Source organism: Pristiophorus japonicus, chromosome 1 (assembly GCF_044704955.1).
Source record: "Pristiophorus japonicus isolate sPriJap1 chromosome 1, sPriJap1.hap1, whole genome shotgun sequence".
Taxonomy (NCBI): domain Eukaryota; kingdom Metazoa; phylum Chordata; class Chondrichthyes; family Pristiophoridae; genus Pristiophorus; species Pristiophorus japonicus.
The window spans coordinates 176,745,430-176,767,254 of NC_091977.1; the positions used below are offsets into that span (position 1 = coordinate 176,745,430).

General features: G+C 46.1%; 1 protein-coding gene across 5 annotated transcripts in view; it reads right to left on the reverse strand.

The window, feature by feature from the left end:
- adgrv1 (adhesion G protein-coupled receptor V1) overlaps positions 1 to 21,825 on the reverse strand; it is an 892,784-nt gene that overhangs the window by 834,667 nt on the left and 36,292 nt on the right. For all 5 annotated transcript variants that reach the window (XM_070885047.1, XM_070885038.1, XM_070885028.1 and 2 more), the window contains exon 3: positions 568 to 717. In XM_070885047.1, the coding sequence (XP_070741148.1) occupies positions 568 to 717 (150 nt within the window). The remainder of the gene's footprint in view (positions 1 to 567; positions 718 to 21,825) is intronic.

Consider the following 21,825-nt stretch of genomic DNA (forward strand, 5'->3'; position numbering starts at 1 on the left):
AAAGTGGAAAAGGCCCACATATTTCCTGTCCATAAAAAGCAGGACAAATCCAATCCGGTCAATTACCACCGCATCAGTCTACTCTCAATCATCAGCAAAGTGATGGAAGGTGCCATTTACAGTGCTATCAACTTACACTTACTCATCAATAACCTGCTCACCGATGCTCAGCTTCTGCCAGGACCACTTGGCTGCAGACTTCAAAAACACTGGAAATGTACATTTAATCAGTCAGAATCCGAAAAGAGATAGAGGCTAAAGTTTTGAGTAAGGTCCCTCTGCGCATTTCCTCTTTTAATTTTAGCTTTCCACCATTTCTCATTTTACTTTTAAGTCTCATCAATTTTTGCTTATTATAAAATCCAAATGTGAACTGCACAAACTGAAAGATCAAATAAACTTTCGCAACATTAATGTGCGCACTGGCATTCATTTACTTTTGATAACTCATGTTAATTTGTTTGTACCTGCAATACTTAAGGAAATTAAATAAAGTACTTTACCGAGCACGATAAACTATATGGTCCCATTTTTCTTGAAATGAATTTAAAAAGAAAATGAAGTTACCTGCAGTCTTAGGTAAAATACAAAAGTTTCATCTGCTTCTGGAAAATCATCATCCTTGACTGCGACATATACAGTTTTATTTGTTTCTGTAGTCAGTAATCGAGCTGCGGCAGATGTGGCTTCAAAATCGCCAGTATCTTCCCCTTGAAGCTGAAAAGATTTGTAATGAACATGTGAGCTCATATCTTTATTTAGGTTTTCAAACCTACATTTAGTAATTTTCTCAGAGGTTTTTAAACAGGCACAGAAATGCTAACCCAAAGTTAACTTCTTTGTTTCCAATAAATTTCTACTCAACATAACTTTATCCCATTAAAGATGTTTTTTTTTTCAAACATGCAATTATTGCTTCAAATGTTATTAAATGCACAGGGCAAAATTGCAAGTGTAAGATTATTACTTGCTATTTTTTCATTTATTCATTTCAAGGTGGTTTGAATAAAGTGAAATACATGTAGTTTATTAACATAACAGATGCAAATGCTGGTATTGTAGAAGGCTACGTCGATAATTGGTTCTGCTATAGAAAACATATTTCAAGGCGTTCTTATGAGATATTTTTAACTCTTAGGGCTAGAATTTCCACTGTCGTTATTTGACAAATAACGCCATTTTAATGAAAAAAAAGAAAAATCTCGCCATTTCTTAATGGGTAAGTTTGGCCCAAAAATATCCCCATCCTTAAAAAAACAACATTCCTGGAGGAATCGTGTTGGAAAACGCCGTCCTCTCCAACTTTACCGAGAGGTCGATATCACGAAAAATACAGGGGAAAAAACACCAAAAAAACATTTCAGGAAACATTCACAAAAGCATTAACAACAGAATCGCTGAAAAAAAAATTTTTTTTTAAATTCAACTTATCTTTTTTGTAGGTCTTCTTACTTACCGGCATTTTTGAAACTGCAACGCAAGGTTTTTCAAAACGGTGCTTTGCAAAGCGTGTTTGCCGGTGCCAAACGGCCAAACGGCCAAACTTAGGCGGTACGTTTTTCTTTAGGTATGGCATTACTGAAAATGGTGATATTGTGACAACACCATCCTTAAGGTTTGTGGAATTTTAAGCAGTTTATTTTCAGGACAAAAACTTTGTTTTAACGCACATTACGGTGGTGAATTTCTAGCCCTTAGTTTTTAGAGTACTAAGAGGCGGTGCAATCTGGGATAATTTGTTGTCCAATTTTCCCTTTGTGGGAAAGTGCTACTTGGCCACAAATGGCTGAGCTGAAATAGTAAAACGGTCTGTATAGGTAATTATGAACTCATACACAATTTCACAGCATTGTACCATCTAGAAAAAGCAACAACGACTTACATTTATATTGTACCTGCAACATGGTAAAACATCCCAAAACTCTTCACAGTAGGTTTAGGGAGAGAATTTCAGAGCTTAGGGCCCAGACAGCTGAAGGCACGGTCGCCAATGGTGGAGCGATGAAAATCAGGGATGTGCAAGAGGCCAGAAGTGGAGGAGCACAGGGATCTCGGAGAGTTGTAGGGCTGAAGAAGGTTACACAGATAGGGAGGGATGAGACCATGAAGGGATTTGAAAACAAGGATGAGAATTTTAAAATCAAGGCATTGTGGCACCGGAAGTTAATGTAGGTCAGCGAGCACAGGGGTGATTGGTGAATGGGACTTGGTGAGAGTTAGGATAAAGGCAGCAGAGTTTTGGATGAGCTGAAGTTTAACAAGGAAAGGAGGCAAGAAGGAATTACTTTATATAGCACCTTTCACGACCTCAGGACATCCCAAAGCGCTTTGCAACCAATGAACTACTTTTGACGTGTAGTCCCAATTTATGCACAGCAAGCTCTCACAAAAAGCAACGTGATAATGACCAGATCATTTGTTTTTTTTGTGTTGTTGATTGAGAGATAAATATTGGCCAGGAAGGCTCAAGGTGGGAGAGCATTGGAATAGTCGAGCCTAAAGTTAACAAAGACATGGTTGAGGGTTTCAGGAGCTGATGAGCTGAAGCAGTGGTGGAGAAGGGTGATGTTATGGAGGTGGAAATATGCGGTCTTGGTGATGGAGAGAATATGGGTAGGAAGCTCAGATCAGCATCAAAAAGGATACCAAGTGATGTTCCCTATAAGCTGTGCAGCTGCGCAGCTCTCTGGAGATCCCACGCAGGCCAACTTATTGGCTTTTCAATATGTGCAGGTATTTGAATGGGCCGCACAGCCTGATAGAGTGGCCACACACCCAAAACTTTAAAAAAAAATAACATTGACACCAAGGTTGCAAACAGTATGGTTCAGCCTCAGACAATGGCCAGGAAGAGTCTTATAACAGAGTCCAATAACAAAATTCACTATCTTATATATATTCTAAGCAATAACAGGTACTTCTCAGTGAATTTAAGATAGAACTTACATTGGCCCTGAATTTGAGGTCGGCGGCGTAACTGAGGAGTACACCGCCAACATCCGAACAAAATCCGCACTTACCTCATGTGAAGCCGCAAGCAAAAACTTGCTTTCAAACGCTGCAGAGTTGTGCGTAGCTTAGAGGCCCACAGATCCCAGAGGTGCACCGTTGTGTGTATGCTAACCTGGGATCACATGGGACGGTGCTCCATTCACTTCCTGACTCTTCGCTAAAGAGCAAACAGTGGAGATTGTCGATTTGCCCACAACTCATTTTAAATAAATTAGCAGCCAAAAATGCTATTTTATTAATAAATTACAATCATCACAATAGTATTTAATACACAATCCAACATTTCAACATTAATAGAATTCGATCAAACACTGAAATTCCAGCAGTGGTGGCACTATGGAATTTCAGGGCTGGTGTCATTGACCATTGCCGAAGATTAGATCAGTGAGAGATCCAAAAAAATGAGTGAAGTGTGATTTGGTACATTTGGTTCTTCACTTCGATCAAAATCACCCTCAAGTTAGATTGGTGTCCATCTGCTATCGAGACTACCAGCTTTTGTACTTCACAAAGGAAAAGTGGGGATTCCATCGGCTCCAGAAGCCTTGTTGTTCTTGAGCTGACGGGTGGCCTTTTCTACCTCATGCAGGGCTGGGGTTTTGCTGAGATGGTGGCGGATGCTGCAGGATGGAGTCGAGGACACTCGTGTCAAAGGCAGAATCTCGATTAAGGAGATCTTCGAAGTGCTCCTTCCACCCGGCACCAACTGCCTCGGTGTCCTTAATGGGTGCCAGTAGTGGGGTGGGGCCTTGGGTGCTTGGGCTGAAGAATCCTCGCATGTCGTGGTTGTCAGCCAGCTGCTGGATCTCCTGTGCTTTCTCCACCCACCATCTATTCTGTAGCTCGTGGGTTTTTTGTTGGACCTCGGCCTTCAGCCGCAGGTAGAGCTGCTTTGCTGCTCCCGAATTGGGTTGCTGCTTTAAGTTCAGAAATGCCTTGCAGCTTGTTAGCCTGGATAGCCTGGTCGTTCTCGTCAAACCAGTCCTGGTGTTTCCTGGTTGAGTGACCGAGCGTCTCTTCGCAGGCACTGGTTATGGAGGCCTTGAGGCCAGACCAGGCGCTGTGGGCACTCTGCATCTCGGGGTCATCAAGGGTCACCAGGTTGGCAGTGAGGCACTGGCTATATAGGGCTTTCTTGACTGAGTCTTTGAGTGCCCCAGCGTTGATTTTCCTACGGCATTGTTTCTGTTGCCATAGCTGTTTTGGGGCTATATTGATATTAATGATGGAGCAGATTAGACAGTGGTCCATCCAGCATTAGTTGGCTCTTGTCATGATGCGTGTGATGCGCACATCGTTGCAGTCCCTCGCTCGGACAATGACGTAGTCAAGCAGATGCCAGTGCTTGAAGGAGGATGTTGCCATGATGCCTTGTACTTGTTCCTCTGACGGAACAAGGTGTTGGTAATGACAAGGTCATGCTCTAGGCATTTTGTCAGGAGTAGTGTACCGCTGGAGTTGGTTTTCCCTACCCCCTCTCTGCCGATCACGCCTCCCCAGAGGTCTGTGTCCTTACTGACTCTGGCGTTGAAGTCACCGAGGAGGATCAGTTTGTCGTCCATAGGGGCTTGGGACAGGGATTGATCGAGACTGGAGTAGAATTCCTCTTTGGTCTCATCTGTTGCGTCGAGTGTTGGGGCGTACGCACTGATGACTGTGGCGCACTGGTTCCGGGCTAGTGTGAGCCGGAGAATCATGAGTCGTTCGTTTATGCCACAGGGGTTGTCTCTGAGGCGGCCCATCAGCTCATTCTTGACAGCGAAGCCAACTCCATGGAGGCGGCATTCTTCCTCTGGTTTGCCTTTCTAGAAGAAGGTGTAACCAACACCTTGTTCTTTGAGCTGGCCTTCCCCTGCCCGCCGGGTCTCACTTAGGAGGCTATGTCAACGTCGAAACGTCGATGAGTTCCCGGGCAACGATAGCAGTGCGGCATTCCGATCTGTCGCTGTTAGGATTGTCCATGAGGGTTCTGATGTTCCAGGTCCCGAACGTCACTTTGAAGGGTGGAAGGTGCCTGTGCATGAGTTCTTTTAACGTGGGGTGGCCGTTGCACAGGGAGGCTCAGCATCTCCCTGACAAGGGAGGCAGTTCGAGCCTGGAGCAGCTGGTGGGAGTTTTAAACATAAGCTAGCTATTGCAGGTCCTGTCAAGGCTCTGAGCTGGCCGAAGGGAATGGCAGCGGCCTCTCTGACTTCTCTCACGACTCTTCGAGAAGCTAAAATGGAGCAGGGCCCAAGCGCCTCTCATCCCCACCCCTCATCACACCCCAGATCTCCCACTACCTCTCCTGAAGGCGCTGCTCAGTGCCGAGCTTAAGGCTCACATCCCACTGTAGGCAACTGGGTCCATACAGTAGAGCCTGGTCTCCAGTCATCTCGGATCCCCTTGCCACTAGACCAAGACCTTGCTACTAGACCAAGACCTTGCTCTGCTAAGCCTCCGCTTACACTGTGCAACTTTGCCTGTTTGTACCAGCCATAAAAATGTTCAGGGTATTTAATGCGCAGTAAGTGGGCAATTAGCTTAACTTTTCACCAGCATGTTGATGTCAATGGGTCGGTGAAACATGCAGAAAAGCCGATGCGGAGTTGGAAATTGACTGATCGCAAGTTCGGGATTTAGCGCATGCGCTTAGTAAATCCCGAACTTAGTCAATTTCAAAGGCGGTGTGATGGCGTACTCGGAATAAGTTGTCATATCGGCCACAAATTCAGAGCCATTATTATTCATGACCCTCAACTGGAATAGTAAGAATAATAGGCCAACACTTGCATTAAAATAGAGAACAGGAATGTAGTGTTAATATAGCAAACAGTAATCGCCAACCGAACAGTAGTCGATAGCGAGGTCACACTAATAATGTCCATATTTCTGTTTCCTCCTGATAGGTGCTGGAAGGCTTTGCAGAGAAAATGTATCGGCGAATATTATGCACAGTACTAACTACTGTAAACTTGTCATCTGATTCCTTACATTGACAACATGGCGCAATAGTGTCAGCAACACTAAATAATTTACTAACGCTTGATGAATTTGCTCGAACACAATTAATAATATTATTCAAATTCAATCTTCATTTTCTATCAGTAGAATTTATAAATGGCAAACAATTCTACATAAATTTGGAAAACATTTCCCATCATTTTAAAAAGTTTATTTTTGTCTTATTTTATGGCATAAAATCAATAAACATATTTCTTAAACCACAAAACACAGAGGCCACCCTCTACAAATCAGTATACATGTGCTCCTTGACCAGGATAACAGTAACTGTGAATGAATAACAAAGGGAAACCTTAGCTCTGTGTGTGCCAGGTTTCCATTTGAAATGGAAACAAAGTTAATAAAATAGCCGATCCAGTACCACACGTTCTACACCCCCGCCGTGGTCCAAGTTTGTCACATTCTGAATCTGACAACAATTTACATAAATACACATTTCAAGCTTAGATTTGTACTTGTAGGCACCGACAGACTGTTTTTCAGAACCTGATGTTGTTGGATGACTATTGACAAGTGAAATTTTACAATGTTTGTTCATTTTGTAATATTCTGTGGTTGAGGCAGTTGAATCTCTTTTATTCATATAATGTATCTTTGTGTATCTGAGAAAACTAACAAAGAACTAACTTAAATGCTCAAACTGGTTGGCCCGTTTCCTACATTACAAAAGTGACTATACTTCAAAAACTCAATTGGTTGTAAAGCGCTTTGGGACATCCAGTGGTTGTGAAAGGCGCTATATAAATGCAAGTCTTTCTTTTCTGTTTTTATCGGTTGAGTATAAAATCATATTCTACAGCCTGATGAAGTCTGCTTCTTCACATTTGTAGGCAAGACCCAGAATGTTCTCTCTCTGAAAGGAATCACAACTTGCATTCATTTTGTAAAGAATGTCATATTTTGTACATCTATGACATTTCTGCTGCCACCAATCTGCTCAATCACATCCTCACCACCTAGTCCCTATTAAAACCATTACTCTCTCTCATCCTGGCCGTTCCCTCTGGTACAGCCCTCATCTTCGCTCCCTCAAGTCCAAGGGATGCAGACTTGAACAGAAGTGGCAGACAACTGGTTTAGCCATTCACTGTCAGATCTGGATGGACCACATAAAGCATTATCGGGTCCTACTCTTGTCTGCCAAAACTGCTCACTATTCCAGGATCATTCTGGAATGCAAAGATAACACCCGGCTACTATTCTCTACTGCTAACTGTCTTCTTAAACCCCTCTCCCCTGTCTCCACCACACTCATCTCCAACAAGTATGAGGAGCTCATGTACTTATTTGTCTCAAAGATTGAGACCTCCCGATCAGCTGCCTCTGCCAGTTCCCTTCCTTCCCCTAGCCCACCGGGCCAAACTTCCTCTGAGGTTCCCCCCCCCCCACCCTAGCCTTGAACTCGCATCTTTCTCCAGTTTCTCTCCGATCTCCCCTCTTGACCTCTCCACACTCATCTTGTCCATGAGACCCATTTACTACTCCCTTGACCCTATTCCCACTAAACTGCTGACCACCCAACTTCCTTTTCTAGCTCCCGTTAGGTGACATTGTTAATGGTTCTCTCTCCTCAGGTGCTGTCCCCTTCCCCTTCAACTCCGCCATCATCACCCCTCTACTCAAAATAAACCAACCCTTGACCCCACTGTGCTTGCAAGCTACTGCCCCATCTCCAACCTTCAAAGTTCTTGAACGTGTTGTCGCCTCCCAAATCCGTGTCCATCTTTCCCAGAACTCCATGTTTAAATCCCTTCAGTTTGGTTTCTGCCCCTGCCACAGTCCTGAAACAGCTCTCATCAAAGTCACAAATGACATCTTTTGTGACTGTGACAAAGGTAAACGATCCCTCTTTGTCCTTCTTGTCCTGTCTGCAACCTTTGACATGGTTGACCACGCCATCTTCCTCCAATGCCTCTCCACCAGTGTCCAGCTGGGTGGGACTGCACTCACCTGGTTCCATTCTTATTTATCTAATCATAGCTAGAAAATCACCTGCAATGGCATCTCTTCCCGCTCCTGCATCGTTACCTCTGGTATCCCCTAAGGATCTATCCTTAGCCCCCTCCTATTTCTTATCTGTATGCTGCCCCTTGGCGACATCATCTGAAAACACAGCGTCAGTTTCCACACGCTGACGACACCCAGCTCTACCTCACCACCACTTCTCTCGACCCCTCATCCTTGTTTTCAAATCCCTCCATGGCCTCACCCCTCCCTATCTCTGGAGTCTCCTTCAGCCTCACAACCTCCCCCTCCCCCCCCACCCTCCCTCCCGGATGTCCGCACTCCTCCAATTCTGCCCTCTTGAGCATCCCTGATTATAACTGCTCAACCATTGGTGGCCGTGCCTTCAGCTGCCTGGTCCCGAAGCTCTGGAACTCCCACCCTAAACTTCTCCGCCTCGCTTTCCTCCTTCAAGATGCTCCTTAAAACCTATGCAAATTTGTTACATTGCAAATGCCCTCCCGCCATGCTTTCTGCATATTTAGACAACAACAAAAACTTGTATTTATATAGCACCTTAACATAACTTTTGGTCATCTGCCGTAATTTCTTCTAATGTGGCTCAGTGTCAAATTTATTTGTTTCGTTTTATAACACTCCTGTGAAGCGCCTTGTAACATTTTACTATGTTAGGGTGCTATATAAATACAAGTTCTTGTTATTGTCTAAATATGCAGAAAGCATGGCGGGAGGGCAATTGCAATGTAACATTTGCATAGGCCATTTCCATTGTAAACGTATAAGGGAAAAGGCTGATAGAAAGTGTACACAAATGCTAGATTTTAATTATATTTACAGATAATATCAAGTAAATAGAATATAAAAGTAATGAGATAATGTACGACTCTAAATGGGACCTGAATTGCGTCTGTGCGCCCTTGTCGAATTATCCCCTTTGCTGAACACCTCCGTTCAGACCGCAAGGGTGATCCCGAGCTTCGGGTCGCCTGTCACTTTAATTCTCTGCTCCACTCCCACTCTGACTCTAGTGGAGTGCTCTCATGAAGCTCAACGCAAGCTCGAGGGACAGCATCTCACCTTTCGTTTAGGCACTTTACAGCCTTCTGGACTCAACACAGAGTCCAACAATTTCAGACCATAACCTCTGCCCACATTTTGTTCCCTTTCCTCGCAATATTTTTTACAAAACTGCGCCCCCCCACAGCTTTTTTTATTTTTATTTTGTTTCTCTCAGTTTCCCATGGCAGCTGGTAATTATTCACACCCTATCGAGACTCATCTTTTGTTTCCTAACTTGTGCTGTTACCATCTCAATTCGGCCCATCATCCCGTTTGTCTGTCGAATCTCTTCTGCCTTCCACCCCATCATAGACCTTCCTTTCGTTCTTTCCTCTGTCCCCCTCACCTCCCGCCCTCCACCTTTCAGGGCCCCAGCACTTCCTTAAGAATCTGTTACATTTCAAACTATTGCCAGTTCTGACGAAGGGTCATTGACCTGAAACATTAACTCTGTTTCTCTCTCCACAGATGCTGCCTGACGTGCTGAGATTTCCAGCATTTTTTATTTCAGATTCCAGCATCCGCAGTATTTTGCTTTTCTATCACGATATTAGTCACCAGCTGACAGAATGCAATGTTAACCTTTGCCATACAGTTTTTAGATACTTATCTTAATTCTTATTAAAACAATGACAGTAATAAATTATATGTGGTGCCAATCACAATATCAATTAAACTAATCAGGTTCCCCACACCCAATCTGTGGCCACCACCAAAAAAGCAGCCTTGGTACTGTTAAGCTCATAATAAGGTAATTTAACTGAGTACTATAGACATGAGTAAGTATGACCTTAGCTCCTTTATTCAAACTCCAGAGTGTTGGTCAGCCTGCTTATATACAGTGCTCCCAAGGGATGCTGGGATCCCTTGGGACTCCAACAGGTATGCCCTCTGGTGGCAGTATGATACAGGTTACCTCGGGTTGCATACATAACAGGGACTAAATTCAATAGCCCCCAAAAATGGGCACAGGGATCACAATGCATGATTAACCGGTGCCTGTTGATTGCGATGCAGGTAGCATGTAAATTTCATGCTGCTTTCTCATTTAAATGATTGCAGCGTCCAGCCAACGCTAACCACGCTCTTCATTGGTTGGACAGATAAGCAGGGGGCCAATATTGTGAGAGGCTAGCACCAATTAAAGATAGACTGCATTGGGTAAAGCTAGCCTGCACCTCTTGAGAGGTGCATTGTGACTGGAGCAGGTTCTGGGAGTTGTGCAGAAAGAGACTCTGACCTGGGAAAGAGTGAGGAACAGCACAACAGGGAGAATAGAGTGGGCTCCAAGATTTTCGGATGCTGCACTGGAGATCTTGGTGGAGGAGGTGGAAAGGAGGAGAGAGGTCCTGTATTCGCAGAGGAGGGGGAAGGAGGCCCTGCAGACAAACGATAAAAAGGCAGTGGGAGCAGATAGCCATGAAGATCAATGCCAGGAGTCATGCCCCGAGGACATGGATGTGGTGTTGCAAGAAGTTCAATGACCTCACACAAGTGGTCACGGTCAGTGACTGCATCTTCAAATGCCAAATCCTACCAACTGCACCAGTAGCCTCAGCCACTGCTCAAATCAGCACATCCTCATCTCTCACCTACCAACAATCTCTATCAATCAGCCCTTATACATCATAGTTTCACCTCGCCATCACACACTTAGCACGGCTGCAAGCTTCACACCCACATCTCACAGCTCGCACACACTGCCAGCTATTCAACCATGACAGCCACCTGAGCAAAACAGATTGCACGACACTCACTGACGCACTTTCCTCTCTCTTGCAGGAGAAGGTGGCGCACAACGAGAGGCAGCTAACCAGAGGGAGACAGGGCTAACCACCATGAAGGGGACGGCGCTGACCATTACTGAGCCTGTGGCCAGTGGCGGGGCTGAAACCATTGTTGATCACAGTATCCTCATACTTAATCCTCCTTCTCACATCCCACTCCTCATCTCAAAATCTCTTCTGACCTACAAGCTGCACATGGTGTAAGTATGCACCTCTTACCCCCGCCCTCCCCCACCCACCCCTCCTCACAACTTTACCCTGGTGCCTTTTTCCTTTCAGATACCCAAGAAGTGCAACCTGGCGTGGAGGGACAGCAAGAAGAGAATGATGATGAAGATGCACCATCACTCGATTTCACACTCGCAGCCACCAGCTCAGATACTGAAACTGCATGTAAATTAGAAGATGGCATAGAGGCAGGATCTGCATGTGGTGAGACACCGGGCACAAGTGATCTGCAGCCAGGGCAGGTGCCAGCTCCCTGGAGGGCGAAGTCACACACACGAGTTCTGCTGCAGAAGACTCGGATGAGCACGTCGATGGAGCAGGCAACAGAAGATGGCTGGTGGATGTGCACAATGAAATGCTTGGTGCATTGGAAAGCCGGTCAGAAAGCCTGCATCCAATGTCAAGGAGCATGGAGGAGTCTAGCATCAATTTGGCACTGGGCAATGTGCAGAGCTTTGGGACTATCCTTTCCGGCATGGAAGTGGTGGCCAATTCCATTAGTACACTTATGGACCCAACCATGCTGCAGTGTCTGATGGCCAATGTCTCAGGTTATAGTATAGCACAAGCAGGAGCAACATCTGTATGCTGCAGTAGAAGATCAGACTGCTGTCATAAAAGGTTAGCTTGCTGCCATGCAAGCTCAGACTGCTGCCATCATGGCTGTGGACCAGAGCTGGTCTCCAGTCGTCTTGGTTAATCCTTGCCATTGGACCAAGACCTAGCTCTGTCAAGCCCGTGTGGTGGCTGGTGTGCAACGGCCACCACACGTTAAAGAAATCCATGCACAGGCATCTTCCACCCTTTAAGATGTAGTTCAGGACCTGGAATATTAGGTCCTTCATTGAAAAACCTGTGAACTGATCCCTTTTTGGCGTGGAAGCAAGACATCATCATTTCAAGAGACTACCTATGATGATGATGAGGAATACAGTGTTCAAATGGGCTTGTAGGTATCACAGCAGTCCAGCAATCCTTTTTTTATTCATTCATGAGATGTAGGCATTACTGGCAAGGCCAGCATTTATTGCCACTCCCTAATTACCGTGAGAAGGTGGTGGTGAGCCGCCTTCTTGAACCACTGCAGTAAATCTGTCCTCCAGCAAATTACTCGGATTGCTAGGCGCCACCCCAGGGGAGTGGCTCCATGGAGCACAAACCTGCTGTCCTCTCTCAGGATGACAGCATTTGTCTTCCAAAACTGTCACTCGGCCATTGCCCTTGCTGTTGCCCGTCAGCCCATACTGCTGCCACCTATGCCGAGATGGTGCAGCACACAACTAGGCCTTCGAGGCTCAGAGCTGCTCAAGGTCATCCTCCACGGCCATCTGTATCCTCAACTGAAAGTCGTCAGCCTTCCAGCAGCCATACTGCAGCCACTGAGGTAGCACTGTGTAGAAGCACTAGCACAGGCAAAGGCACACGCAAGTCAGGCATTAAGGGAATGCACAAGGGTAATTAGTTTAAGTTTGCATGCAATATGGCATAATTTCTTTCATAAATTTATTTTGTGATGGCTTTTATTTTTGCATTGTGGCTCAAGTAGATGGTTAGTGACAGAGGGAAAGTGAGGTGTGAGAATGTTGGTGAATGGGTAATTGGGGTTGTGGTTACTGGTAGCTCTTCACCAACCCGTCCTCTTCCTCCTCATGCTCCTCAGCTTCTTGCCATATAGCTGGTGGCAAGGGCTGTGCCCTCATGATGGTGAGTTTGTGCAGCATGCAGCAGGCCACTACAAATCTTGAGATCCTCCAGTGGTGAAATTACATCAATATTCACTGGAGATCTGATAAAGAATATGCTGCAACGAATATAGCGATAGATCAGAAGATGCGCAACCAGTGGCCAATGTACTGATCCTATTTAGCCAATGGTGCGAATTCTGAGGATGATGAATGTGACAAACAGAGCTGCCAAGATATGTGTAAGAACTCTACTAGAGTCCAGACTCTCGAAGTTGAGGATGGAGGACGCACCGTGAACTTGATGAATCTGATCAAGAAGCGTGACCAGGAAGTGGCAAAGCGGTATCCAAGACCTACTACCTGGCCAGCATCTTCAACTACAGGGTGTTTGATTGGTTCTAACCAGGACAGTACCTTCTATACTATCTATTCATGACTTTGCCCCTCCTTATTTCTGTAACTTCCTCCAGCTCTACAACCAGCCTCCCCCAAGAACCCTGTTTCTCAGACTCTGGCTTTTTGTTTCCTCCACAAACTGCTCTCATGCACCTCAAGAATCCAGCTCAGAGGAGGTTGCTGGGAACATTTTCTCTCTTGGCTAATGCTGTTATACATCTTAGGGTGACTGCAGAGAACTGCAGAAAAAAATAGAGCAATTCAAACTCTCAAAAGAGCGATGAGCTCCAACATTCATGATATTCCTCTGCCAATCAGTCTATGAGCAGTGAGATTTATTTCCTGTTTACACGGAATCCAAACAGGAAAATGGTATACTGAGGGTATAAAACACTAACCACCTCCTTAGTGCAGACAGTCTCATATCCAAAGAAATGTAACATTTTTCAGTCACAACGCTTGGTAATTTTTCTCATGGTTCTAAAGCCAATATTGGATATTAAATTTTAGCTTTTTACAATTAAAAAAAACATTTTTGTGAGGGGTGAGATTTGAACTAAGCTTTTTTCTTTTTTTGGTCATTTTATCCCTACTCCCAAACCCCAGCTAATATGCCTTTTGGTAGCCACCAGAAAGCACTGATGGCTCACCCCTTCCCTGGGATCAATTTGGCATTGCCCCACTCAACAGGGCTTAGATTGAGAATTGAGCAAAGTGGGATTCAAAACTGCATCCAAACCTATTCTGAAGCACTATTCCATTAATGCTCAGTATCACCATGCTGCTAAAAAAAACTTTTTAAAATAACATAATAAAAATTGATGAAGCCATCCATAACTTCTGCCACTATTTTAGCTAAATTGTACATCAGGGGAGCTGTAGCTGCACATTCCTGAAGCCTGTTTCCCATTTATAAAGCAACTCATTACATAAGAACATAAGAAATAGGAACAGGAGTAGGCCATACGGCCCCTCGAGCCTGCTCCACCATTCAATAAGATCATGGCTGATCTGATCATAGACTCAGCTCCACTTCCCTGCCCGCTCCCCATAACCCCTTATCCCCTTATCGTTTAAGAAACTGTTTATTTCTGTCTTAAATTTATTCAATGTCCCAGCTTCCACAGCTCTCTGAGGCAACGAATTCCACAGATTTACAATCCACAGAGAAGAAATTTCTCCTCATCTCCGTCTTAAATGGACGGCCCCTTATTCAAAGATCATGCCCTCTAGTTCTAGTCTCCCCCATCAGTGAAAACATCCTCTCTGCATCCACCTTGTCAAGCCCCCTCATAATGGACTGGACAGGTTAGATGCAGGAAGAATGTTCCCGATGTTGGGGAAGTCCAGAACCAGGGAACACAGTCTAAGGATAAGGGGGAAGCCATTTAGGACCGAGATGAGGAGAAACTTCTTCACTCAGAGTTGTTAACCTGTAGAATTCTCTACCGCAGAGAGTTGTTGATGCCAGTTTGTTGAATATATTCAAGAGGGAGTTAGATATGGTCCTTACGGCTAAAGGGATCAAGGGGTATGGAGAGAAAGCAGGAAAGGGTGAATGAATGTTCAGTCATGATCTTATTGAATGGTGGTGCAGGCTCGAAGGGCCGAATGGCCTACTCCTCCACCTATTTTCTATGTTTCTATGTTTCTAATCTTATACGTTTCGATAAGATCACCTCTCATTCTTCTGAATTCCAATGAGTAGAGTCCCAACCTATTCAACTTTTCCTCATAAGTCAACCCCCTCATCTCCGGAATCAACCTAGTGAACATTCTCTGAACTGCCTCCAAAGCAAGTATATCCTTTCGTAAATATGGAAACCAAAACTGCATGCAGTTTTCTAGGTGTGGCCTCACCAATACCCTATATAGCTGTAGCAAGACTTCCCTGCTTTTATACTCCATCCCCTTTGCAATAAAGGCCAAGATTCCATTGGCCTTCCTGATCACTTGTTGTACTTGCATACTATCTGTTATGTATATAATAACTCGATAGACAGAATACTGTAAACTAACACAGGTACGAACCTGGCTCTGCTTTATTAGGGCCCAAAGTGATTATATTACATGATGATTTGCCTTTTATACCTGGGCCGCACACATGTGCATACAGCCCAATGACCAAAACAGTGGCGCCACCTAGTGGCTAATAACCCCAAGCATACATACATGACAATATCCCCCTTTAAGATATTAGTAACAGTCTTTTTACAAATTGAGACGGTCCGGGGCTTTCCGCTCCCGAGTTGATTGTCTCAGTTCAACTCCAGCCTTGGGCGAGAGTTCTGAGTCTGTTATTACTGGGGGCTGGGTAGCCAATCTGATGGGAGTGGCAATGACCATGTCAGGGATTGAAAGTCCAGATTCATTGATGACAGCGGCATCCTCTGATGACTGAGGGTAGGTTGGTTGGTCACTGATTGTGTCTTCCTCAGACTGTTCCGGTTCATCCGTGTGCCGCAGCTTTATCTGATCAACATGTTTCCTGCTTGTTTGCCCATTCTTGAGCTTGATCATAAACACTCTGTTACCCTCCTTGGCCGTAACAGTACCGGCGATCCACTTGGAACCTTGACCATAATTTAGTACATACGCAGGATCGTTAACAGAAATGTCGCGTGACACAGCAGCGTGATCATGATACCACAGTTGACTTTGATGTCTGTATTCAACATGATCGCTCAAGTCAGGGTGGACAAGAGAGAGCCTGGTCTTGAGACCTCTCTTCATCAATAGTTCAGCAGGGGGGACCCTGGTAAGCGTGTGGGGTCTTGTTCTGTAACTAAGCAATATGCAAGACAAGCGAGTCTGCAGTGAACCTTGAGTTACGCGCTTGATATTTCATACTCTGCTTGATGGTTTGGACAGCATGCTCTGATCATTAGATGTGGGTTTGAATGGTGCTAACCTCACATGTTTCTCATAGAAACATATAAAATTCTGACGGGGTTGGACAGGTTAGATGCAGGAAGAATGTTCCCAATGTTGGGGCAGTCCAGAACCAGGGGTTACAGTCGAAGGATAAGGGGTAAGCCAGTTAGGACCGAGATGAGGAGAAACTTCTTTACTCAGAGAATTGTGAACCTGTGGAATTCTCTACCACAGAAAGTTGTTGAGGCCAGTTCGTTAGATATATTCAAAAGGGAGTTAGATGTGGCCCTTATCGCTAAAGGAATCAAGGGGTATGGAGAGAAAGCAGGAATGGGATACTGAGGTTGCATGATCAGCCATGATCATATTGAATGGTGATGCAGGCTTGAAGGGCCGAATGGCCTACACCTGCACCTATTTTCTATGTTACGATACCATTGAGTTTCATGAACTTTTGAAACTCCAGACCAGTGAAGCAAGGTCCGTTGTCGCTTACAATGATGTCGGGCAGACCATAATTGGCAAACATGACAAGAAGGCTCTCAATGGTAGCTGTGAATGTACAGTATGACATGATTATACACTCTATCCATGTGGAATATGCATCCACCACAACTTAAAAACATCTTTCCCAGGAAGGGACCTGCAAAGTCAATGTGGATCCTGGACCATGGTTTAGATGGCCACGACCACAGACTCGGAGGCTATTCCGCTGGTGCTTTACTTAGCTGCATGCACTGATGCACACATGATTCCAGATCAGAGTCAATTCCAGGCTCTTTCCTATATGCCTCAATGCTGTAGGCTCTTTCCGCCTTTGACAAACTTTTAGAAGCATACGAAACAGGGTGTAGTTTACCTGACTCATTAGCTTGTTGGAGCATGCAACCAACTCCATATGACGAAGCATCACAGGCCAATACTAGATGCTTACACAGATCATAATATACCAGCAGCTTGTTAGAGCAAAGCAGATTAGTAGTATTGTGTATGCAAGCACTCTGTAATAATGACTCCACGAGGTAAGGATATAGTACTTGAACTGTACTTAGTCCTTTATTGCAGCTCCTAGAGTGAGCTCCATTTTATACTTGGTTACCTGCAGTGTGCAGGTGACCCTTAGGTCTCCAGCAGCAGCACCCTCTGGTGTACAGGTATTGTGTATACAGAGTGAAGGTACATTCATTGGTCTAGTGTTACAGTACATGCATTAACATACATACATAACAACACTCCCCCCTAAGCCTTTCCCAAGTCCTTATTGCCATGACATGGGGAGGTAATCAATAGTGGACGGTGGGAGGTTGTGGTGAGAGTTGTGTGGGTGCCGGGTGTGATCCCTGTGTTCGTGGCTGCACTCATCCATTTCCCACCCCGCCCCCACCCCCCCCATACATAGACCTTGTGGGTGTCACTGTTGGAAGATTCCGCAGTGGTGGAGCAAGTACATGTTGTCATGGGTAAGGTGCATACTTTGCAAAATGGGTAGGTGGTGGCGTTTAATGGTGGGTAGGGCCACAGTGGTGTGGCCTCCTTGTCCTCCATTGATGGTGGGAGTCTGGTCATCCCAGGTTCTGCCGGGAAAGCTGGAGGGTATTTGCGTCTTCCTCCTGGTGCTGTCCCTGGTGGCCAGGGGGTTTAGGGCCGATCTGGAACAGGTTGCCAATGGTGGGGGCTGTGCTACCCATTGACCGCTGTTCCTGCAGTGGGTATGCTCCCACTGGGTGTGTGTGAGCCCTTCCTGGGGCATCACATTGGTGCCGGAAGCACAGGCTACATGATCAGGTAGCGCGCTGGACCTGGGTGTTTCCCACGAGGGGTTTCCTTTGGCATTGACAATATACAGGTAGAACCTGGTATCATTTATCATTCTATCATTAGCATACATGACACATTGGCTCTGGTCACGACTAGTCGACTCGACATTGTTATCTCTCTTTACACTTTCACATTTGTCACTTACAACGCTTTCTTGTGTATCGGTATCTCTGTACAAGTTTCATTTATCATGTTAGCATTACTGGCATCACTGTTCAACAGTACAAACTTGTTACTTACATCACTTGTTGAAGCATTCATTACATTTCTCCCATTAGCATTGCCGGCATCACCATTTAACAGTACATTTGTATATCTGCATTCATTTACTGCACTTTTATCTTTAATATCACTGGCATCGCTGTGCCGAGAGTGGAACTGTCCCTTTAATTGTTTTGTGTTGCTGGTCTCCTTTAAGAGGGCCTTGCAATCTTTACCCCAATCCGGTTAGCTGCTCGGTAACATGTGTTGCTCCCTCAACGCTGCCACTCGTGGTCTGGTCGCGGCCATCTTGATTCCAGGTGCTTCGCCCCGTGGTGCGGGCTTCACCTTCTCTCTTTCCACAAGGTGATCCTTTCCTCCCCAGGTTCTGCCACAGACACCGGGAATCTACCTTCTGCGCCGATCTTCTACCCTCGGAGTCCTGCTACTGGAGCCCGGAAGAAGAGGTCTGGTCGTTCAGGTTGGATCATCTCGCCGCTGAGTTGTGCAGTCTGCGTCGTTGCCACGCAGTCGAGTCAGAAGGTAGGATTTTCAGGTGCCGCAATGGATCCAAGTTTGGGGCCGCATGGGATGTTAATCACCGGGGCCCGGAGGCCGTCGTCGCTCCGATCGATTTGGACCAGCTTCTTCCATCGACCCAGCAGCGTTGGACCATCACCGGCAATGACTCACAAGGGGAGCTTGTACATCACGCTGCCATAGGACACCTGGACATCCACGCTGCCAACGACTGGGATGGTGCCTTTTGTGTAAGTGAGCAGCATCGCCTGGATTGGGGACATTTTGGGTCGTTCGGCGGGATTGTCCCAGAGTTTCTCAAAGGCCGTCTGATTCATCAGCGACTGACTCGCCTCTGTGTCAATCATCATCGAGACCGTTGATTTCTACTTCGATTTTCCACAGGGAACTCTCGGTGGAGCAGGTAAATATTCCGTACTCTTTTTCCAGGAGCTGAGCAGCTTCGTCTTCATCAGCTCTGGGGCCCGTGTGATCGGCCGACTCTTCAGCGACTCGGTGAGTAAAACTTTTCCAACACTTTCACTGAAGGTGACCTTTAGTGTTGCAGCCTTTGCAGGTATAGTCTTTTTATCAGCACTGGTGGGTCCTGTGGTTTCCTCGACAGCGCAGCACAGGGCTAGCCGGTTGGCCCCAGGTGGCAGACTCAGGATTGCGGGACTTGGGGCAGCATTCCTGCCTCTGAAAGGCGCCATTCTGTTCACTGTACTCGTCGGGTTAGAGTCCTGGGTGTGAGTCATCATCCATTTGCAGTCGCAGACCGAAATCATGAATACCTGGCTCACTTTGATTGCCTTCTTCAGGGTGACCGTAGTGTCTGCAGAGAGCAGCTTATGGAGGAGGCCCTCGTGGCCGATTCCAATAACGAAGATGTGCCTTCGTGCTTCAGTGAGGTGGTCGCCAAAGTCACACGGTGCAGCCAATCTTCTCAGATCAGCAGCGTATTTAGCAATTTCTTGGCCTTTGGGCCGCCGGTGGATGTAGTACCGGTGTCTGGCTGTGAGGATACTCTCTTTAGGTTTGAGTTGTTCTTGCATTAAGGTTACGAGCTCTGCTTAAGTCTTGGTTGTCGTCTTCGCTGGGGCTAGCAGGTCCCTGACGAGGCCATGGACAGTGGGCCCACAATTGCTGAGCAGGATGGCTCTGCGTTATTCGCCAGCGAGATCGGTGAGTCCACAGCCAGGTCGTTGCCGATGAAAAAGTGTTTTAGTCTTTCCACAAAAGCAACCCAATCTTCCCCATCAGAAAATTGTTGGAAGTTGCTTAGATTAGATATACTGTGCATGGAAATTTGTAATCTCGTCGCCAGTTATCATGTATGCAAGCACTCTGTAGTAACAACTCCACTAGTTAAGGGTATAGTACTTGAACTGTATAGACCTTAGTCCTTTATTGCAGCTCCTAGAGTGAGGCCACCAAGAGGTGAGCTCCATTTATACTTGGTTACCTGCAGTGTACAGGTGATCCTTAGGTCTCCAGCAGCAGCACCCTCTGGTGTACAGGTATTGTGTACATCGGGTGAAGGTACAGCCAGTGGTCTGGTGTTACAGTACATACATTAACTTGCATACATAACAAGTAGCTTTCTCAAAAGCTCTATCTTGAGCATCACCCCAAACTCTGTTGTCGCCTTTTCTTCCCAGCATGTGCAGTGGCTCTAATGAAGTGTTCAATCTAGGTAGGAAATTAACGAAGTAGTTCAGTCGACAAAGGAATGAACGCAGCTCTGTCACATTCTGAGGCCTGGGTGCATTTTTGATGGCCTTGGTTTTCGAGTCCGTAGGCCTGATGCCATCAGCAGTAATTTTCCTCCGCTGGAATTCGACTTCTGGTGTCATAAAGACGCACTTCGAACGTTTCAGTCTAAGTCCCACTTTGTCGAGATAATGTAGAACCTCTTCCAGGTTGTTCAGATTTTTGGCGGTGTCACGACCTGTGACCAGGATATCATCTTGGAACATGACGGTTCTAGAGATGGACTTCAGTAGACTCTCCATGTTCCTCTGAAATATGGCTGCAGCCAAGCAAATTCCAAAAGGACACCTGTTGCAGATAAACAGTCCTTTATGAGTGTTGATGCACGTACGTTTCTTCGGCATCTCGACCTGCTCCTGTGTCATGTAGGCCGACGTCCGATCCAGTTTGGTGAACGACTTCCCCCCCCCGGCTAGCAAACAGGTCATCAGCCTTTGGTAACGGGTTTTGATCCTGTTTCTATTGTGTTCCTAACACAGATGAGACTGCACACAGGGAGGCTAAAGTAACAGTGACCTCAGTCTTTATTAAGACACTCCAGAGTGAGGAAACAGGCCTTCGGGACCAGCTTATATACAGTGCTCCCAAGGGATGCTGGGATCCCTTGGGACTTCAGGGGATGTGCTCCCTGGTGGCGGAACATGGGAGTGCATGCTTTACAGATACACAACATCACTCCCGCCCAAAGTCAAAGTGAAAACTATTTACAAGGTGAGGCGATCGGGAGCATTTCTTTCCCTGGTGGACCGCCTCTGTACAAATGTCTGTTCTGGTGTGTTGGCTGTGCCCTTGATGGGCTGGTGTGTTGTTGGCCCTGCAGGGCTGCTGGGTGAGCCTGGCCTTGAGGGGCTGTTGGGCATGATGGGTTCAATTTCCTGGTCCGGGGTGGTGTCGTTAATCCTTTGGGTGTGTGTTGTGGGCTCGAAAAAGGTGGTGCCTGCTGTGAGTTGTTCAGGGCAGTCTGTGAACCGCAGCCTCGTTTGGTCCAGGTGCTTTCTGCAAATTTGTCCATTGTCGAGTTTTACTACAAACACCCTACTCCCTTCTTTAGCTATCACCGTGCCCGCGATCCACTTGGGACCATGTCCATAGTTTAGCACATACACAGGGTAATTCAGATCAATTTCCCGTGACACAGTGGCACAACCATAGTTTACATTTTGTTGCTGCCGCCTGCTCTCTACCTGATCATGCAGGTTGGGGTGAACCAGCGAGAGTCTGGTTTTAAGTGTCCTTTTCATAAGTAGCTCAGCCAGGGGCACCCCTGTGAACAAGTGTAGTTTCGTGCGGCAGCTGAGCAGTACTCAGGACAGGCGGGTTTGGAGTGAGCCTTCTGCGACTCGTTTGAGGCTCTGTTTGATTGTTTGTACTGCCCGTTCGGCCTGCCCATTGGAGACTGGTTTAAACGGGTACTGATGCATTTTCTTTACCCCGAACACACACACTAATGCCTCTTTCTCAATCATGCAGTAGGCCCTCTCGGCCTTAGACAAGCTCCTGGAGGC